General features: G+C 44.1%; 1 protein-coding gene across 1 annotated transcript in view; it reads left to right on the top strand.

Moving 5' to 3' along the window:
- dnah5l (dynein, axonemal, heavy chain 5 like) overlaps positions 1-15,920 on the top strand; it is a gene marked incomplete at its 5' end in the record, with an annotated part of 97,442 nt that overhangs the window by 10,004 nt on the left and 71,518 nt on the right. The window contains 19 exons of the mRNA XM_084048191.1: positions 32-151; positions 1,380-1,485; positions 1,876-1,971; positions 2,554-2,652; positions 3,208-3,381; positions 3,510-3,896; positions 4,453-4,548; positions 4,649-4,788; positions 5,442-5,593; positions 6,098-6,269; positions 6,369-6,456; positions 7,263-7,386; positions 8,996-9,168; positions 9,936-10,028; positions 10,285-10,388; positions 11,003-11,099; positions 11,689-11,769; positions 12,487-12,575; positions 13,133-13,298. Of these exons, the coding sequence (XP_083904317.1) occupies positions 32-151; positions 1,380-1,485; positions 1,876-1,971; positions 2,554-2,652; positions 3,208-3,381; positions 3,510-3,896; positions 4,453-4,548; positions 4,649-4,788; positions 5,442-5,593; positions 6,098-6,269; positions 6,369-6,456; positions 7,263-7,386; positions 8,996-9,168; positions 9,936-10,028; positions 10,285-10,388; positions 11,003-11,099; positions 11,689-11,769; positions 12,487-12,575; positions 13,133-13,298 (2,557 nt within the window). The remainder of the gene's footprint in view (positions 1-31; positions 152-1,379; positions 1,486-1,875; positions 1,972-2,553; positions 2,653-3,207; positions 3,382-3,509; positions 3,897-4,452; positions 4,549-4,648; positions 4,789-5,441; positions 5,594-6,097; positions 6,270-6,368; positions 6,457-7,262; positions 7,387-8,995; positions 9,169-9,935; positions 10,029-10,284; positions 10,389-11,002; positions 11,100-11,688; positions 11,770-12,486; positions 12,576-13,132; positions 13,299-15,920) is intronic.

Here is a 15,920-nt window from a genome sequence, read left to right as displayed (position 1 = left end):
GTGTGTGTGTGTGTGTCATTTGTTTTGTAAGGCCGGTGTTGATCCAGCGTATCTCAGAGTGTGTTCAGCTGAACGTGGAGTATCAACAAAGTTTCCAGAACATCAAACAGAAACTCAGACAGAATCCAAACGAGCCACAGTTTGACTTCAGGTACACACCTTGACACACACACACACACACACACACACACACACACACACACACACACACACACACACACACACACACACACACACACACACACACACACACACACACACACACACACACACAGCATGTGAAACAAAACTTGTGCTCCTCAAAACAACAGGTCTGGGGATCTGTTGGGATTTGTTCACATACAATCGGTAGGTGCCGATTGCATGTAAACAAACAAAATATATGTAAACAAATAAATTGTCTATTACATCCCTTTATTACACGGCTTGGTTGAATGCTCGATTCTGATTGGTCAGTCATCGGTCATTATTTCTGGATAATGACCGATGATAATGACCGGCAAGACCGACAGGGAAACTGTGTAATCAGAGACTCAGAGCACCTGCTTGTGCCAACCTGCGCTGCTTGGTTTTATGCTTTATCTAACATGACAGCCATGTAAACAAACAACAAATGTAATTTACAACTAAACGTTGCTCTCAAGAATGTTTTTGAAAACATTTGAAGTGAGAAATAGACGATGCAATAACCGAAAAGTCATTCTATGTGATCCTCTACTTCCTTGTTTATCGTGGCGCAACAACGGGGAATACCAAAACGCTCGCCCCAAAACACAGTCGCCCCGGGGCAAATCCGGCGGTATTACAGGCAAATCGGCAGTAGATAGAATGGGGGCGAGTGTGTTTTGGGGCGAGTTTTTTTCCATTTTGTCATTTGTTTTTGCGAGGCGAACTTGTCCGCCCAGCCTAATACTTATGGAATACTTTCATTGCCGTAAGCAAGGAAATACTTCGTTTTGTTGTTACTTTTGGGTAAATGTATTTATGTATTTATTAAGTAGCCGTGTAATAAGCGGGATAATGCATGGGGAGGTAGTCATTATTGAAATTTAAAGCCCGACAGGGCGATTAACCACCGAGGCGCATTAAGCAAGGGATAATGCATTATCCCTTGCTTAATGAGGTGACCAACCAAGGGCCTGGCGCTGGCCGTGGTGCTTCATCATGATTTGTGTGCATGGGGAACTCATTTGAAACAAGCTCAGTGCTTTTATGAGTCTTCCAGTTTAGTAGACCTTGTATTGTGAATTTGTACTTCCATGTACTGTTGTTCTCATGTCTTACTAAATAAAGTACATCAATCAATCAACCCTCTCTTCACCTCTTTGGCCACGTCGGTCTTTGACACTAAAATGTGTGTGTGTGCGTGTGTATGACAGTGAGAACTACATCTTTGGGAAGTTTGACTCCTTCTGCAGAAGACTGGAGAAGATCTCCAACATGGCTTCAGTTCTGGAGAACCTGGCATCTCTGCAGCACATGAAGGTCAGCCCTCAGTGCTCTGAACTCCCAGCTGAGAGCTCACACATGTCGTGTGTGCAGTTAGGATGCCTGAGTTACTATAGTTTTAATGATATTCATAACTTTCTATTTGTTTGTTTTTGCAGTTTAGTTTCAGTTTCATGAGTTTCCCGTGTTAATCTTGTTCAATTATAATTGAAGTCAACAAATCTTCCCCTTTGGCATCCTGATTCTGCATTCCTTGAACCATTGGCTTTTGACATTTACCTGTGAAGTTCCTGTTGCCTTTGCCTTTAATTTAGCTCTTATAGCTCCATTAGAATATCTGAGATGACGTTACAATTAAATGGAAACACGTTGCATTGAACTGGATTAGAATTTGATTGGTTGAAATGCTTGTGATCTGAATGTGAGGTGGAGGGTGCGGAGAAGATCTACGTTCGATACCAGAACATCGTCTCCACCACAAAGGCCAGGACCTACGACATCCTGGACCACCGCAAGCTGGAGGTCAGTGCTCATAGTACATACATCAGGTGTTCTCAACCCTTTTCATATCAAGGACCCCCAAATTAATGTACTGTATCTCAAAATATTTGTACAAGATTGGTTTTGTTAAAATGGTGTTAAAAAAAACAAAAACAAAGCCTATCTAAGCTCACAATGCGTTGCTTTACGGCACGTTGAGAGCTTGAAGATCAGCTATTTTCAAATAGCCGATATACAGTATAATCTGGAAGCCAGACGAATCTGCCAGAGCTAAATCAAAAATAAAATAGCTCTGCATGATATAGTCTGACCATGCCAGGCTATAGGTACAGTAGGGTTAAAGTGGTTCATCTCATTTTTATGCTATAGCTGGGGAGGGGACCCACTGGAACCCCCTCAAGGACCCGTGCGGAACTATACTGACATAGGCTGTATCTACTGTTGGATGTTATGCTGATCGTGTGTGTGTGTGTGTGTGTGTGTGTGTGTGTGTGTGTGTGTGTGTGTGTGTGTGTGTGTGTGTGTGTGTGTGTGTGTGTGTGTGTGTGTGTGTGTGTGTGTGTGTGTGTGTGTGTGTGTGTGTGTGTGTGTGTGTGTGTGTAGTTTGACAGTGACTATGCAGACTTCCAGGTTCAGATCCAGACCGTTCTGCAGTCGGTTCAGAGCCTGCTGGACTCCAACCTCCAACATCACTGTTTCTCTGTTAGTTTAATTACTACTACAACTAATACTGTACTATGCTGATGAGTACAACTGTAACCACTTAAGCCCTGTTTCTTATTCATCGCTGGTGCAAAAATCTGCAGATCTATAAGCTCTGATGATTTATGAGTTTGACAATCAACAATGTTTTGACAATTTCAAAATAGGGACACTATAGTTAAAATGGCTATCAATTACTGATGCTACTACTACTACCAGTGGTGGTCAAAGTATATAAGTATATACAGTACTCAAGTAAATTACTCAAGTATTCAAAAGTACAAATAAAATAAAGTAAAGGTAAAGTGCTCAAGTAAAGCAATAAGTGCTCTCTCTCTCTCTCTCTCTCTCTCTCTCTCTCTCTCTCTCTCTCTCTCTCTCTCTCTCTCTCTGTGTGTGTGTGTGTGTGTGTGTGTGTGTGTGTGTGTGTGTGTGTGTGTGTGTGTGTGTGTGTGTGTGTGTGTGTGTGTGTGTGTGTGTGTGTGTGTGTGTGTGTGTGTGTGTGTGTGTGTGTGTGTGTGTGTGTGTGTGTGTGTGCGTGTGTGCGCTGGTCAGACGGTGAGCATGCTGGAGGTTTTGGCGGTGTTTGAAGACGGACTGGGGAGACAGCTGGAGCTGAGAGACAGGTACCTGTCTGTTCTCCTGCACTACGGCAGAGAGATGGACGCCGTCAGGAAGACCTACCTGAGACACAGATACAACCCCCCCATCCCCCGCAACGCACCCCCCGTAAGCCTGTCTGTCTGTCTGTCATAAATGTTTGTATAGTTGTGTAATTGCAATAATAATGTGTGGTTGTCCCAGAATCCCAAGTCTGTCGGTCTGTCTGTCTGTCTGTCTGTCTGTGTGTGTGTCAGGTGTCAGGTAGGATCTTGTGGTCTCGTCAGCTGTACAGGAAGATAGAAGCTCCTATGTTGATTCTGAAGAGCAAACTGGACCTGTTGAAGGTACATGATGAGGTCCTAATGGACCTGTTGAAGGTACATGATGAGGTCCTAATGGACCTGTTGAAGGTACATGATGAGGTCCTAATGGACCTGTTGAAGGTACATGATGTGGTCCTAATGGACCTGTTGAAGGTACATGATGTGGTCCTAATGGACCTGTTGAAGGTACATGATGTGGTCCTAATGGACCTGTTGAAGGTACATGATGTGGTCCTAATGGACCTGTTGAAGGTACATGATGTGGTCCTAATGGACCTGTTGAAGGTACATGATGTGGTCCTAATGGACCTGTTGAAGGTACATGAACTGGGCACACAGTGGTTATCGTCGCTGTTGAGTGGAAACCTTATATGTCTAAAACCGTTACTTTTGAGGAAATGGAAGGGAGACAAAAATCTATGTTCCAATGGATCCAATGTAGTTATTGTTTAGTCACAAGCTCTTTTTAATACATTTCATTGGTTCAATATTCATAAAACCCACAGACAGACTTATAATGACTTTCACTTAAACAATGTAAAAAAAAAAAATGGCGGCTATTCTTTTTTGCTTTTGTGTGACACTGTAGTACGACAAAGTAGGGCATTAATTTACAAAAAGAAAATAAAGCCATAAAAAGTTGAAATATGGAGATACATGGTTTCTGGTCGACAGCAACGTTATACTGCTGGGCAGCTTCCAGTATGAATGTGCAGTGTTATTATTTTTGTCACAGGTAATTGCTGAAAAATAGTTATTATTTTATCCTGTCTGTCTGTCTGTCTGTCTGTCTGTCTGTCTGTCTGTGTGTCAGGGGGCGGAGTTGTCTAAGGTGGTCAGGTGTTACAACAGGCTGGGTTGTGTGTTGTTGCAGCACGAGATGTTGCTCCACACCGCGTGGACGCACACGGTGCACAAGCACACGCACACACCCAACACCCCTCTGCTGGTCCGACACACACACACCAAGGTAATGGGGGGAGAGAGAGAGAGGGGATGTAGAGATGGATGGGTGGATGGATGGGTGGGTGGACAGACGGATAACATCTTCACGTGTGTGTCTTTCCCAGGAGGTGCTGGTGAACTTTGACCCCATGCTGTTGGAGACGTTCCAGGAGGTCCGGTGTCTGGTCAGAATGGACCTGTCCGTCCCAAAGGACATCGGGGACATGACCTCGAGGGAACCTCAACTCAAAGCCCTCTACAACCAGTGAGAACCCTTAAGGTCCACTTTGTCTGTCCTTCTATTTAGTCCACTTGTTCCTACTGTACATCGGCTACTTGAAAATATCCGATCTGCGTGTTGCAATGCACGTTTGCAATGGAACACGTTGTGAGCTTGTAGACCTGCTATTTTCCAAAAATCTATAAATCTATTTATCTTTGCTTGTCTTATTTTATTTCTACATGTTTCTATTTGTCTCTAACTGTCTCTGCTTATCTCTACATGTCTCCACTTGTCTTCATTTATCTCTGCTTGTCTTCGGTTATTCCTACTTGTTTATTTTTGTCTCTGCTTATCTCTACGTATCTGCATTTATCTCTGCTTCTGTCCATTTTGTGTCGATTTATCTCTGCTTCTGTCCATTTATCTCTGCTTGTCTCAATTTATTTCTAATTGTCTATTTTCTGTACTAGTCTCTGATCGTCTCTAGCTCGCATTGTCTTGCCTCGTCTCCACTTGTCTCCACGTATCTCTCTATTTATCTCTGCTTGTCAATATATTGTGTCTCTCTATTTATCTCTGCTTGTCAATATATTGTGTCTCTATTATTTGTTTCTACTAGTCTCTACTTATCTATGATAGTCTCTACATATGGGTGCTTGTCTCTACTGATCTCTGTGGGTGTGTGTCCTCTCCAGGCTGCAGGAGTTGCTCCAGGCGTATGGTTCAGCAGTGGCGAGGATCCCTGCTGTTCTCTCCCCACTGATGGAGCCTTTCTTCAGGCAGGTGGAGGACAGTCTGTCCCCTGGACTCACCACCTACTGCTGGAACTCCATCAACACACAGCCCTGTGAGAGAGAGACTATAAGGATGATCATATATCTGATACCTAAAATACAAATGAACCCACTTAAAGCTACACTATGTAGCTTGTTTTGTGAATAAACCGTTATTTTTGACCAATCTGTACAATAGAGCAGTGGTTCTCCAACCTTTTCATGTCAAGGACCCCCACATTGAAATATATTTGGCCGCGTTTTTTTTTTAAATCTTGAAAGTATTGTAAAAATTGGAATCATTGGAATCATTTTTGCTTCTTTTTTTTTCACAAATCTTCTCTTCTGGGGGTCCCCATGTCTAAAGCATTTTTAGAAGGGGTTCCATGGCCAAATACATATCAATGTGGGGGTCCTTGACATGAAAAAAGTTTAAGAACCACTGCGCTAGGGTTCATGTGGTTAAACCAAATCAAACTAAATCTTTCTGTTTCTGTCTGTCTCTCTGCCTGTCTCTCTGTCTCTGTCCGTCTGTCTGCCAGTCATAGACAGTGTGTATGTGTCTGTGAGGACGCTAGCGGAGGTGTCCAAGGCGTCCATGGACAGGTTGGAGTGCGGCGTGGAGCGTCTACTGGTGTCCATGGCGTCCTGCCGGCTGCTGGAGCTTCCCGTCCAGCCGCCTGTCTGTCCTCCGGACCTCCTGCAGGGGACAGAGACACATGTGAAGACGGCAGCCGAGACGCTCAGCCGGTAGACACAGTGTTTACAGTCCACTTTCTACTGTTTCTATAGTCAGCTCTATGTGTACTATACTATACTGTGTGCGTGTGCGTGTGCGTGTGCGTGCAGTCACAGTCAGCAGGTAGAGAGGAGTGTTTATGAGCTGATTGAAGAACTGAAGAGAAAGATGAAGCCAGAAGACACAGTTAACCTGGAGGTACACATGCACGCACGTTAGTACACCAGAGGACACGTTATTCCGGTCTTCGTAAGCTCTCTCTCTCTCTCTCTCTCTCTCTCTCTCTCTCTCTCTCTCTCTCTCTCTCTCTCTTTCTCTCTCTCCCTCTCCCTCTCTCCCTCTCCCTCTCCCTCTCCCCCACCCCCCCCCCACACACACACAGTTGCCCTACAACAAAAGTTGGCAAGTTGCCCTACAACAAATGAACAACAATGCAAAAGCATTTCAAGATGAAACATCCAACACGCATGCGTAAAGACTCACAGGTGAAACATGACATTAATCATAAAGGTGGACACGTTACCACTTGAACTGAATAGCTCTATGAGGAGACTATACAAGATTCTCACAAATGCTTCATCAACTTTCCCACGGCTGTCCCAACCAGACTAGTCTCGCATGGCCAGACTGTTGCCTCCCACAATTTTAAAATGCTTCCGCATTAGTGCTGGCAGCGTGTCTTTGGGGCTGTTTGGAGTTGGCATAGCCATTTTCATGAATGTACCACACACCTGGTCTGAGAAAAGGGGGCTGGACTGTTCCTGCCAGGCAAATGTGTATTGTGGAATAAAGTCCCCCTCCTTTAATCTCTGTTCTCTGAATCAGTGGGGTCAAACAGTGCTGGCACCGTGTTTTAGCGGCTGTTTGGAGCCAGTTGGTAAGTTAGAGACACACACACACACACACACACACACACACACACACACACACACACACACACACACACACACACACACGTACACACGTGACATGAATCAAATTCCTCTCCTCTCCTCTCCTCTCAGGGGTCTTATCAGTGTCTCCATCCAGACTCCAAGCAGAAGACTCGCTGTCAGTCATGTCTTCCTTGTCGATTCTTCAACCTGATTGGTCAACTCTGCCAGAGGAACACTGAGGCGCTGGTCAAAGGTCAGACTCTCCTGAATTAATGTTGTCAGTTATTTTGGCTGGGACCCCCTGGAACCCCCTCCAGCCAGGACCCCTGCAGGGGTCCCCGGGCAAAGCCCCACTTTGAGAGCCACTGCTTTAATGTACATAATAATAAGACATCGGACCATTTCAAAGGGCCTGCCGTTGGCTCTTCAGTGGGAAGTCCAAGCTTTGTCATGGAGAAAGGGTGTGAAATGGTGTAGCAGATATACAAGCTCATACAGTAGCTCATGGCACCGAGTGCCGCGCTATGAGCTTGTAGATCTGTTATTTTTGAGAAATCGTTAAAATAAAATGTTTACAAATCTTTTGAAAATAGATTTGTTTGTCAGAAAGACATTTTTTGCTGTATGGTGCCTCCTGATTATTCTTTCTCATAGTACAGTGCTTATTAATTTTACCTAAGCTTTGTGTCTGCGTATTTTGTGTCGGTTTCCTTTTTAACTCTATCAATACATCTTTAACTCAAATCTTTGCTTCTGGTGGTCCCTGGCACAACATATTTTGAAATGGGGGGGGGGGGGGTTCTTGACATGAAAAACGTTTGAGAACGACTGATATTATAGCAACATATGTTTTTTTCTCTCAAAAAGAAGATTTAGAAGACATAATATATTCAAAGATTTGCACACAGTTAGCCACAACAGCCTAAAGCACTGATATTCAACTCCATTGCACAAGATTTGCACACATTTAGCCACAATAGCCTAAAGCACTGATATTCAACTCCATTGTTATGTGCTATAGGTCCTATAGGACGATAATGGACATATGATGTCCATTTTGGTGACGTACTTGAGAAGATAATATCTGTGCCAGACCTTTATACTGCACAGGCTTTGATTTTGGATTTGAGAAAATAGGAAGTGGGCATTTCAATGTCCTGCTGGCATGGAAGGGTCTTTGTGAGAAGAGTAGTGGTGCCAAGCTGGCATGGTGAAAGTGTTTCCGTGTTTGTATGGAAAGGTTTTTGCTTTTTTTAAATATATTTGAGTACATGGCTGATAAGGGCACAGGCTCTTATGATGCGTTTCATGAGCAATCTGTTGAGAGTCACAGCTTCATGACATTCAGCCCCGGACGCTCTTGAGTGATTGAAACATACGACTATGTAAAAGCTAATGGATGTACATGGAGGATTATTTCTTTGATGTGATGGTCAAAATCCACCCACAACTCAGAAATGGCTACAAATTGATGGAGATTGGCGTGGTAACCACGGACCACCATGCAGCCAAGGACCACTTCACGCTCGTAGCGCGGCACTCGGTGCCGCGCTATGAGCTTGTATATCTGCTATTTTTGAATAGCCAAAGTGTAAAATAATGCTTTTTTAGCTCAAATCAAAAAATGACACAGTCTTAATGGGTTAAGATTGGTCAATTTCTGCCTACTTTACTCTTAGAAGGAGGGCTCAGTTCAGAGAGAGAGAGAGAGATGGGTGGGTGGACTCCAATCACCGCTATTGGGTGATTGGAGTCCACTCAAAACTCAAAAATAGGTAGCTACAAATTGAGGGAGATGGCATGTAATGGATGAACTGCACTCAAAACTCATGTTATTGTTAAACATGTGTTTTTCTCATCAGCCACTAAGACTTCTCTGGACGCGCTGAGGAAGAGTGTGCACGTGAACAGCTCAGCGTTTCAGCCTCCTGCGTCTTCCTCTCAGAGACCCGTCATCCTCACTGCTCTGTTCAAGGCCTCCATCCAGCTGTCCATACCCAACATCACCCTCACACCCAGCCTGGACGACATACAAGTACACACACAATACCCGTTATTACCCTCTGTAGACCAGTGGTTCAAGTACCAGTGGTGGAAAAAGTTCTCAAATGTTTTACTTAAGTAAAAGTATCAATACTGCAATGTAGAAGAAGTCTGTACTTCCGGAAGTGAAAGTCCTGAATTCTAAATTTACTTGAGTAATGCGACACGCTGTGAGCTTGTAGATCTGCTATTTTCAAATAGCCTAGGTACAAAATAGGGATAAAGTGGTCAATGTATGTTTTATAATGTAATAATAATTGATCATTGCAAAGTAACTAGTAACTAAAGTTTTCAAATAATTGTAGTGGAGTAAAAGTACAATATTTGCCTCTTGAGATGTAGTGGAGTAGAAGTAAAAGTATTGGAAATACTCAAGTAAAGTACAAATACCTCAAAATTGTACTTAAGTACAGTACCTAAGTTAATGTACTTAACTTAGTGTACTTAATGTACACTGCCTCTGTAGACCAGTGGTTCAAGTACACACATTACCCATCATACCCTCTATTAGGCATGTAACGATTCACTCAACTCACGATACGATTCGAGTCGCGACACTAGGTTCACAATACGATTCTCTTCTCTTCTCTTCTCTTCTCTTCTCTTCTCTTCTCTTCTCTTCTCTTCTCTTCTCTTCTCTAATCTTCTCTAATCTTCTCTTCTCTTCTCTTCTCTTGTCCTCCTCTGTAGGTTAATAAACAGATGTAAGGGCATGGTGATGTTGTGTATGTGCATGAACATTGTGGTGTCTTGTTTCAGGGCACACTGAACAGAGTGGTGAATGTCATGTTGTCACTGGGTAAAGACATCCCACTCTGGACCTACTGTCACCTGCAACACCGACAGCTACTGGTAATATTTATATGGGTGTGTGCGTGAGCGTTTGCGTGTGCGTGTGCGTGTGCGTGCGTGTGTGTGTGTGTGTGTGTATGTGTGCGTGCGGATATTACCCTTTAATTCATTTATTTTGGGCCGTCTGTCTGTCTGTCTGTCTGTCTGTCTGTCTGTCTGTCTGTCTGTCTGTCTGTCTGTCTGTCTGTCTGTCTGTCTGTCTGTCTGTCTGTCTGTCTGTCTGTCTGTCTATCTGTCTGTCTGTCTGGTGTGTCAGACAGAGCAGGCTACAGGTCGTGACCCTGGTGATGAGGCTCCAGTTAAACCGTTGGTTCTGAAGTCACTGGACAGACAGGTGGCCGAGCACAAAGATATCAACAAGTTAGTAACACACACACACACACACACACACACACACACACACACACACACACACACACACACACACAATGTGTTCTGTTACCTTTGATTTCTCTTTTTAGTTTTGTTTTAGTTGTAATGAGTTACAGGTAATAAAGAAGACCTCTCTCACTGTAAAATGTTTTGTCTACGAATTATTCTTTCATTTTATTTTATTTTATTTTGTCCTCTACTCCAGGGGTCTTCAACGTTTTCAGGCCAAGGACCCCATAGCTGAGAGAGAGATGAAGCAGGGACCCCTTCCATATTGTATAAAATTGTGTTTCAGATCAAACTTCTTTTTTTTTACTGCCCTTTTTTCCCTCTACACCTATACCTCTTTGCCAAAAATAGCAGATCTACAAGCTCACAACGCCTCGCGCTGCGAGGCGTTGTGAGCTTGTAGATCTGCTAGTTTTGGCTAAAGTTCTCCTCAGAAAAGGGATGCTAGGGTTCAAGTGGTTAATGTTAAAAAAAAATCCTATCACACTAAGATTTGGAGGCCCGCCTGTAGTAACTCTGAGGACCCCCTAGGGGTCCCGGACCCCCTGTTGAAGACCCCTGCTCTACTCTATTTCCATTCCATTCCATTCCAGGTCTGTGGTGCAGTTGAGTTCAGCCCTGTCGTCTCTGAAGGTCGTGGCCGCTGACACTCTGAAACAACTGTCTCACTTCTCCTCTCTGTGGAACCAGGTGAATGACACATGCTGGAGTGAGCCAGTCTTTGACAATGAAATGAAGTAAAAAGGAATTTAACCCATTCAATACGAGAACGCATCTGTGTCTACCATTATTGTATACTTTGGCTATTCAAAAATAGCACATATACAAGCTCATAGCGCGGAGTGCCGCACTATGAGCTCGTAGATCGGCTATTTTTTGCAAAATCTTGAACTTTTTTGCAAATCATTGAATATATATTTTTAAAGCGAAAATTTTTAACTCAAATCTTTGCTTCTGGCGGGTCCCTGGAACAAAATATTTTGAGATGGGCGTCGACGGCCAAATACATATCATTTTGGGGGTCCTTGACATGAAAAGGTTTAAGCACCACTGATATAGAAACATACGTTTTTTAGAAACCACCTTTGTAGACCCGTTCCCGGATTGAATGGGTTAAGTTGATTTGGAGAATGTTCAGCAGCAGATCACATAATGTGGTCTTGTATTGTGTGCGTGTGCGTGTGCGTGTGCGTGTGCGTGTGCGTGTGCGTGTGTGTGTGTGTGTGTGTGTGTGTGTGTGTGTGTGTGTGCGTGCGTGTGCGTGCATGCGTGTCTTTAGGACCCAGAGGAACAGGTGAAGGTCTTCCTGCAGACTGACCCCTCCCTCTCAGAGTTCAGCACACAGATCTCCTCCTACTCTGTATGTATCAAAATGATTCTTTAAAAAAATATATTTTTCCAAAAATATTCAAAAATAGCAGAAGTACAAGCTCATAGCGTGCCACCAAGTGACGCCCTGTGAGCTTGTATATATATACATTTTTTAAAATAGCTTTAAGTTTTAAGTGGTTAACCGCCCGTATTTTGGGGAAACCTTTCGCAGAAAATAGCCGATCTACAAGATCAGAGCGAAAAGAGAAAACGTTACTAGTACAGAGCCCTGACGGACTCCGCTCAGCCAAGTATAGTGTTTAAGTGGTTAATCTCCATTATATACGGGTGCCCACTTTTAATATCCCTGATGGCCCAACAGTGGGCCCCAGCCCACAAGTTGGCAATCGCTGTTTAGTTACAAAACCAAATCAGCTAATCTTCAAACATTCAATTGACATTGTGGTTTTGTCTCTCCGTCTTTTTAGCGGTGCCAACCGCTCTACATTTGACTTTGTCTGTGTGTATGTTTGAGCACAACCTCACCATGACCTCAACAGCTGCGCCTGATTGCACACACACACACACACACACACACACACACACACACACACACACACACACACACACACACACACACACACACACACACACACACACACACACACACACACACACAAACACACTGTCACACTCATCAAACAGAGTAGGCACCGCTTACTCACACTGGGTGTGATTTTTTTTTTTACCCATAATGCTGTTCCAGAGGCTGGAGGCGGAGATTGAGGAGCTTCCTGTTTCCTGTCAGGTGGGATGTGTGGTGTTCCTGACAGACGAGTTGAAGCGTTCCCTCAGGTAGGGCTGAAACGCTGAATCAAACTAGTACATTTAACCCATTCAATCCGGGAACGCATCTGTGTCATTTTGGATTTCTTTGGCTATTCAAAAATTGCAGATATACAAGCATTTTTTTTTAATTTAGGCTCAAAGTTATCAGTTAACCTTTAAGAAAAAGCGTAATTGTTTTTATAAAAAACTAAACAAAGTTAAGATAGCAGATCTACAAGCTCACAACCCGTGGCGATGTGACCCGTTGAGAGCCGAGAGCTTGTAGATCTGCTATTTTAACAACTTTTGTACAACAAACAATGTCGTATAAAATGACACTCCTGTGATTAATCGATTCATTGCCATCGTTGCTGTCGGGCAGAAACCTCTTATCGAGCTTGTAGATCTGCTACTTTTGCTTTTTTTTTCATTGAATCCTGAAAAGTAACACTTTTGGACATATGAGGTTTTCACCCGACAGAGACGATGGATAAAGAAAATACGCTGCTCCAGTATTTGATTAATCGAAAAAGTAATCAATGGAATAATCGCTACGGAAATAAGTTGCATCCCCCTCCACTCAGACAGGAAGCGGGTCTGTGGAAGCGAGCGTTTGGCGCTGCGCTCCACTGCCGCGCGTCAGCTGGCATGGAGGAGGTGTTCTCATTTGTCGACGGACTGACCAAGCGCCTGCAGCGTCCAATCACAGACCTGGAGGATGTGAGAGGTGCCATGGCCGCCCTAAGGGAGGTCAGTTGATCGGTCGGTTTGGTTTTGGAGGGAGTGGGGGGTGGGGGTGGGGGGGGGGGTTGTTGAGATGATTGCAGTGGTCATTCACAGGCTGCAGAAGAGCGCATCGTAAAACCACTGATAACACAAATCTCGTCATTCTCGTCATTGGCGGTGTAAAATATGAGGAGACATCCCGTCATTGGCAGTCAAAGAGTTAATGCCAAGTGTGCCAAGCAGGGAGGTATTAGAATAGGTACCATTTTTGTAGTCTTTGTGTATGACCTGGCCGGGGAATCGAACCCCAACCTCCCAATCTCAAGGCAAACACGCTAACCTCAGACATAACCATATAGAGTTCCCACTGCAGCTACACCCAAATATGGCATGTGTCTTGCTGACTGTGACAGCATGAATGACATCAGACCGAGACAAACATGTCACCTGCTAGCAGTTTGAGTGACGTTATTGGGGTATTCCTCATAATGACATCACGCAACAACATCACAATGTCGTCATCGCAACCTTTAAAATTAAATGTAAACTAAACAAAACATCATTTAGCAGCTTTTGCTGGCGAATACCGCTGCTTGAAGTCGGAAAGTAGTTGTCAACACCGGTGAACAGACTGTGTGCTGTGTAGCACGGAGGATTAGCAGTAACCGTGATTGCGCTGGCGATCAGATCGCAACAACAGTCATCGGCTTCCTTCATGGGCCAAACCAAACTCATCGACTTTGTGGATTTGTCAAACTCTGTGAGACATTTGTGCCACTGAACCAATTATAGAAATAGCGAACTCTCACAGTGCAAGACTTAAACTACGGTGTCAGAAATGTTCTGCTGGACGGTGCGTCTGAGTGGAGGACCAAAGAGACGCGATGATGCTGCTGTTGCAGTGGAGCACAAGGTGTACTCGTTTGGAGGGATCTATTATGGCAACAGGCCTCGAATTGATGTGCACGTCTTCAACACAGTGTCTTTACGCTGGATGCAATTAAACCCAGTGACAATTCTAAGACCACAACATACCCTGTATACTAAGTGTCCCCTCACAGCGGTGCTGATAGAAGATATCATCTACATCTGGGGAGGCAATCCTTACTGCAACAAAAACCCAAGATGTATGGGACTGTCCCAAAGGGGAGGTACGGCCACTCAGCCTGTGTCTTAGGGAAGGTCATGTATATTCATGGAGGAGGCACCCAGCTCAATAGACGGACTAATGACGTCTACAGGTTGGACACCGCCACAATGGTCTGGTCTTTAATTAACACCAGAGGCACTCCGCCACCTAATTCAATTTGTCACTCGGCCACCATCATCGGGACAAAGATGTTTGTATTTGGCGGAGGGAACGAGTGGGGCCTCTACAATAGCATCAGAGTGTTTGACACAGAGACCGACTGCTGGCTGAACATGCCTTCTGCACAGCTGCTACCAGAAGGACGCAAGGGTCATTCAGCCTTTACCTACAACGGAGAGCTGTACATATTTAGTGGCCACAGATACAGTGTACGGTACTTCAATGATCTGTGGAAGTTCAATCCAGAGACCTTCTCCTGGATGAAGGTTGAGCCCAAGGGGAAAGGTCTGAATGTTTGGGAGTGCTGTTGTTGCATGGTGAGAGATCGTATCATCTTCTGTGGAGGACTGAACACACCCGATGACCTGTGCATCTTAGACTTAAATCCTAGTCTGAAGACGTTATGCAAGATAGCAGTTATTCAGTACTGTCTGAAGCAGTCTGAACTCCCACATAACATCAGATGGGAACTGGCAGTCATGACTACCAACAGCAAAAGGAAAAGAAAAGTCCACTAAAAAACAACAAACTAAATATTAAGATAAATTCACTGTGCTTCTGTGAAAGAAAAAAAAATGTCATCACGACCTCCCGTTCGCTTTTATACGCCTTTGAAAATAACAACTCGGCCAAAAATACATTGTTTGAAAAAAAAGTACACAGGAACCGAGATACAGGATTTTTAAGTAATAAGTTAACCAGGAAGTGAATGGAGCAGTAAATCTTCGGATCGCGTTATCTCTGGTTCTGTGTGAAAAAACTAACTACTTTTTTTTTTTTTAATGTTCGTCCATTTCCGTCATTGGCAGTGTGAGCCTTTTCAGAATCGGACGGGAATTCCCATCCATGGCAATGAAAGTTAACAGCTTTGCAGCTTTAAAGCAGCTTTGCCTTTCACCACCTTTTTAACACATCGGGTGCCAAAACCGTAAAATCACGTGTTTTCAAAGAGTAGCGCTTTGGTGCCGAAACCGTACAATTACGAGTTATCAGTCTTTTAGTTTTTTTTCCATTTTTTTCCACATGGGAGGGGCTAGAGCAGCTCTGGTATCACCCATGGTGAATCTGAGAAGGAAGGGACAGATGGATCACCGTGCCAAAATATGGCTCCCCATCCGCTTCCGTTCTATCTCCTTGATAAAAACCTCTGTAGCTCCGAAACTTTTCCGGTGGGGAAAACGAGCCATTTTGGATGCGGGATCCCTCCCTCATTGTGAGAAATGTTATCGTTCCAGGTGTTAGCCAGGACCATCGTGCACCCTGCACGCATGCATTGTTTTTCATGGATTGCTCGTCGTGGAGTCTAGAGCTTTAAACAGTGCAACGCAACGGTGAGA

The sequence above is a fragment of the Gymnoscopelus microlampas genome (genome assembly GCF_963454915.1).
Source record: "Gymnoscopelus microlampas genome assembly, chromosome: 22".
Taxonomy (NCBI): Eukaryota; Metazoa; Chordata; class Actinopteri; order Myctophiformes; family Myctophidae; genus Gymnoscopelus; species Gymnoscopelus microlampas.
Note: the sequence above shows the minus strand (reverse complement) of the source record. Positions and strands in the feature narration are given on the sequence as shown.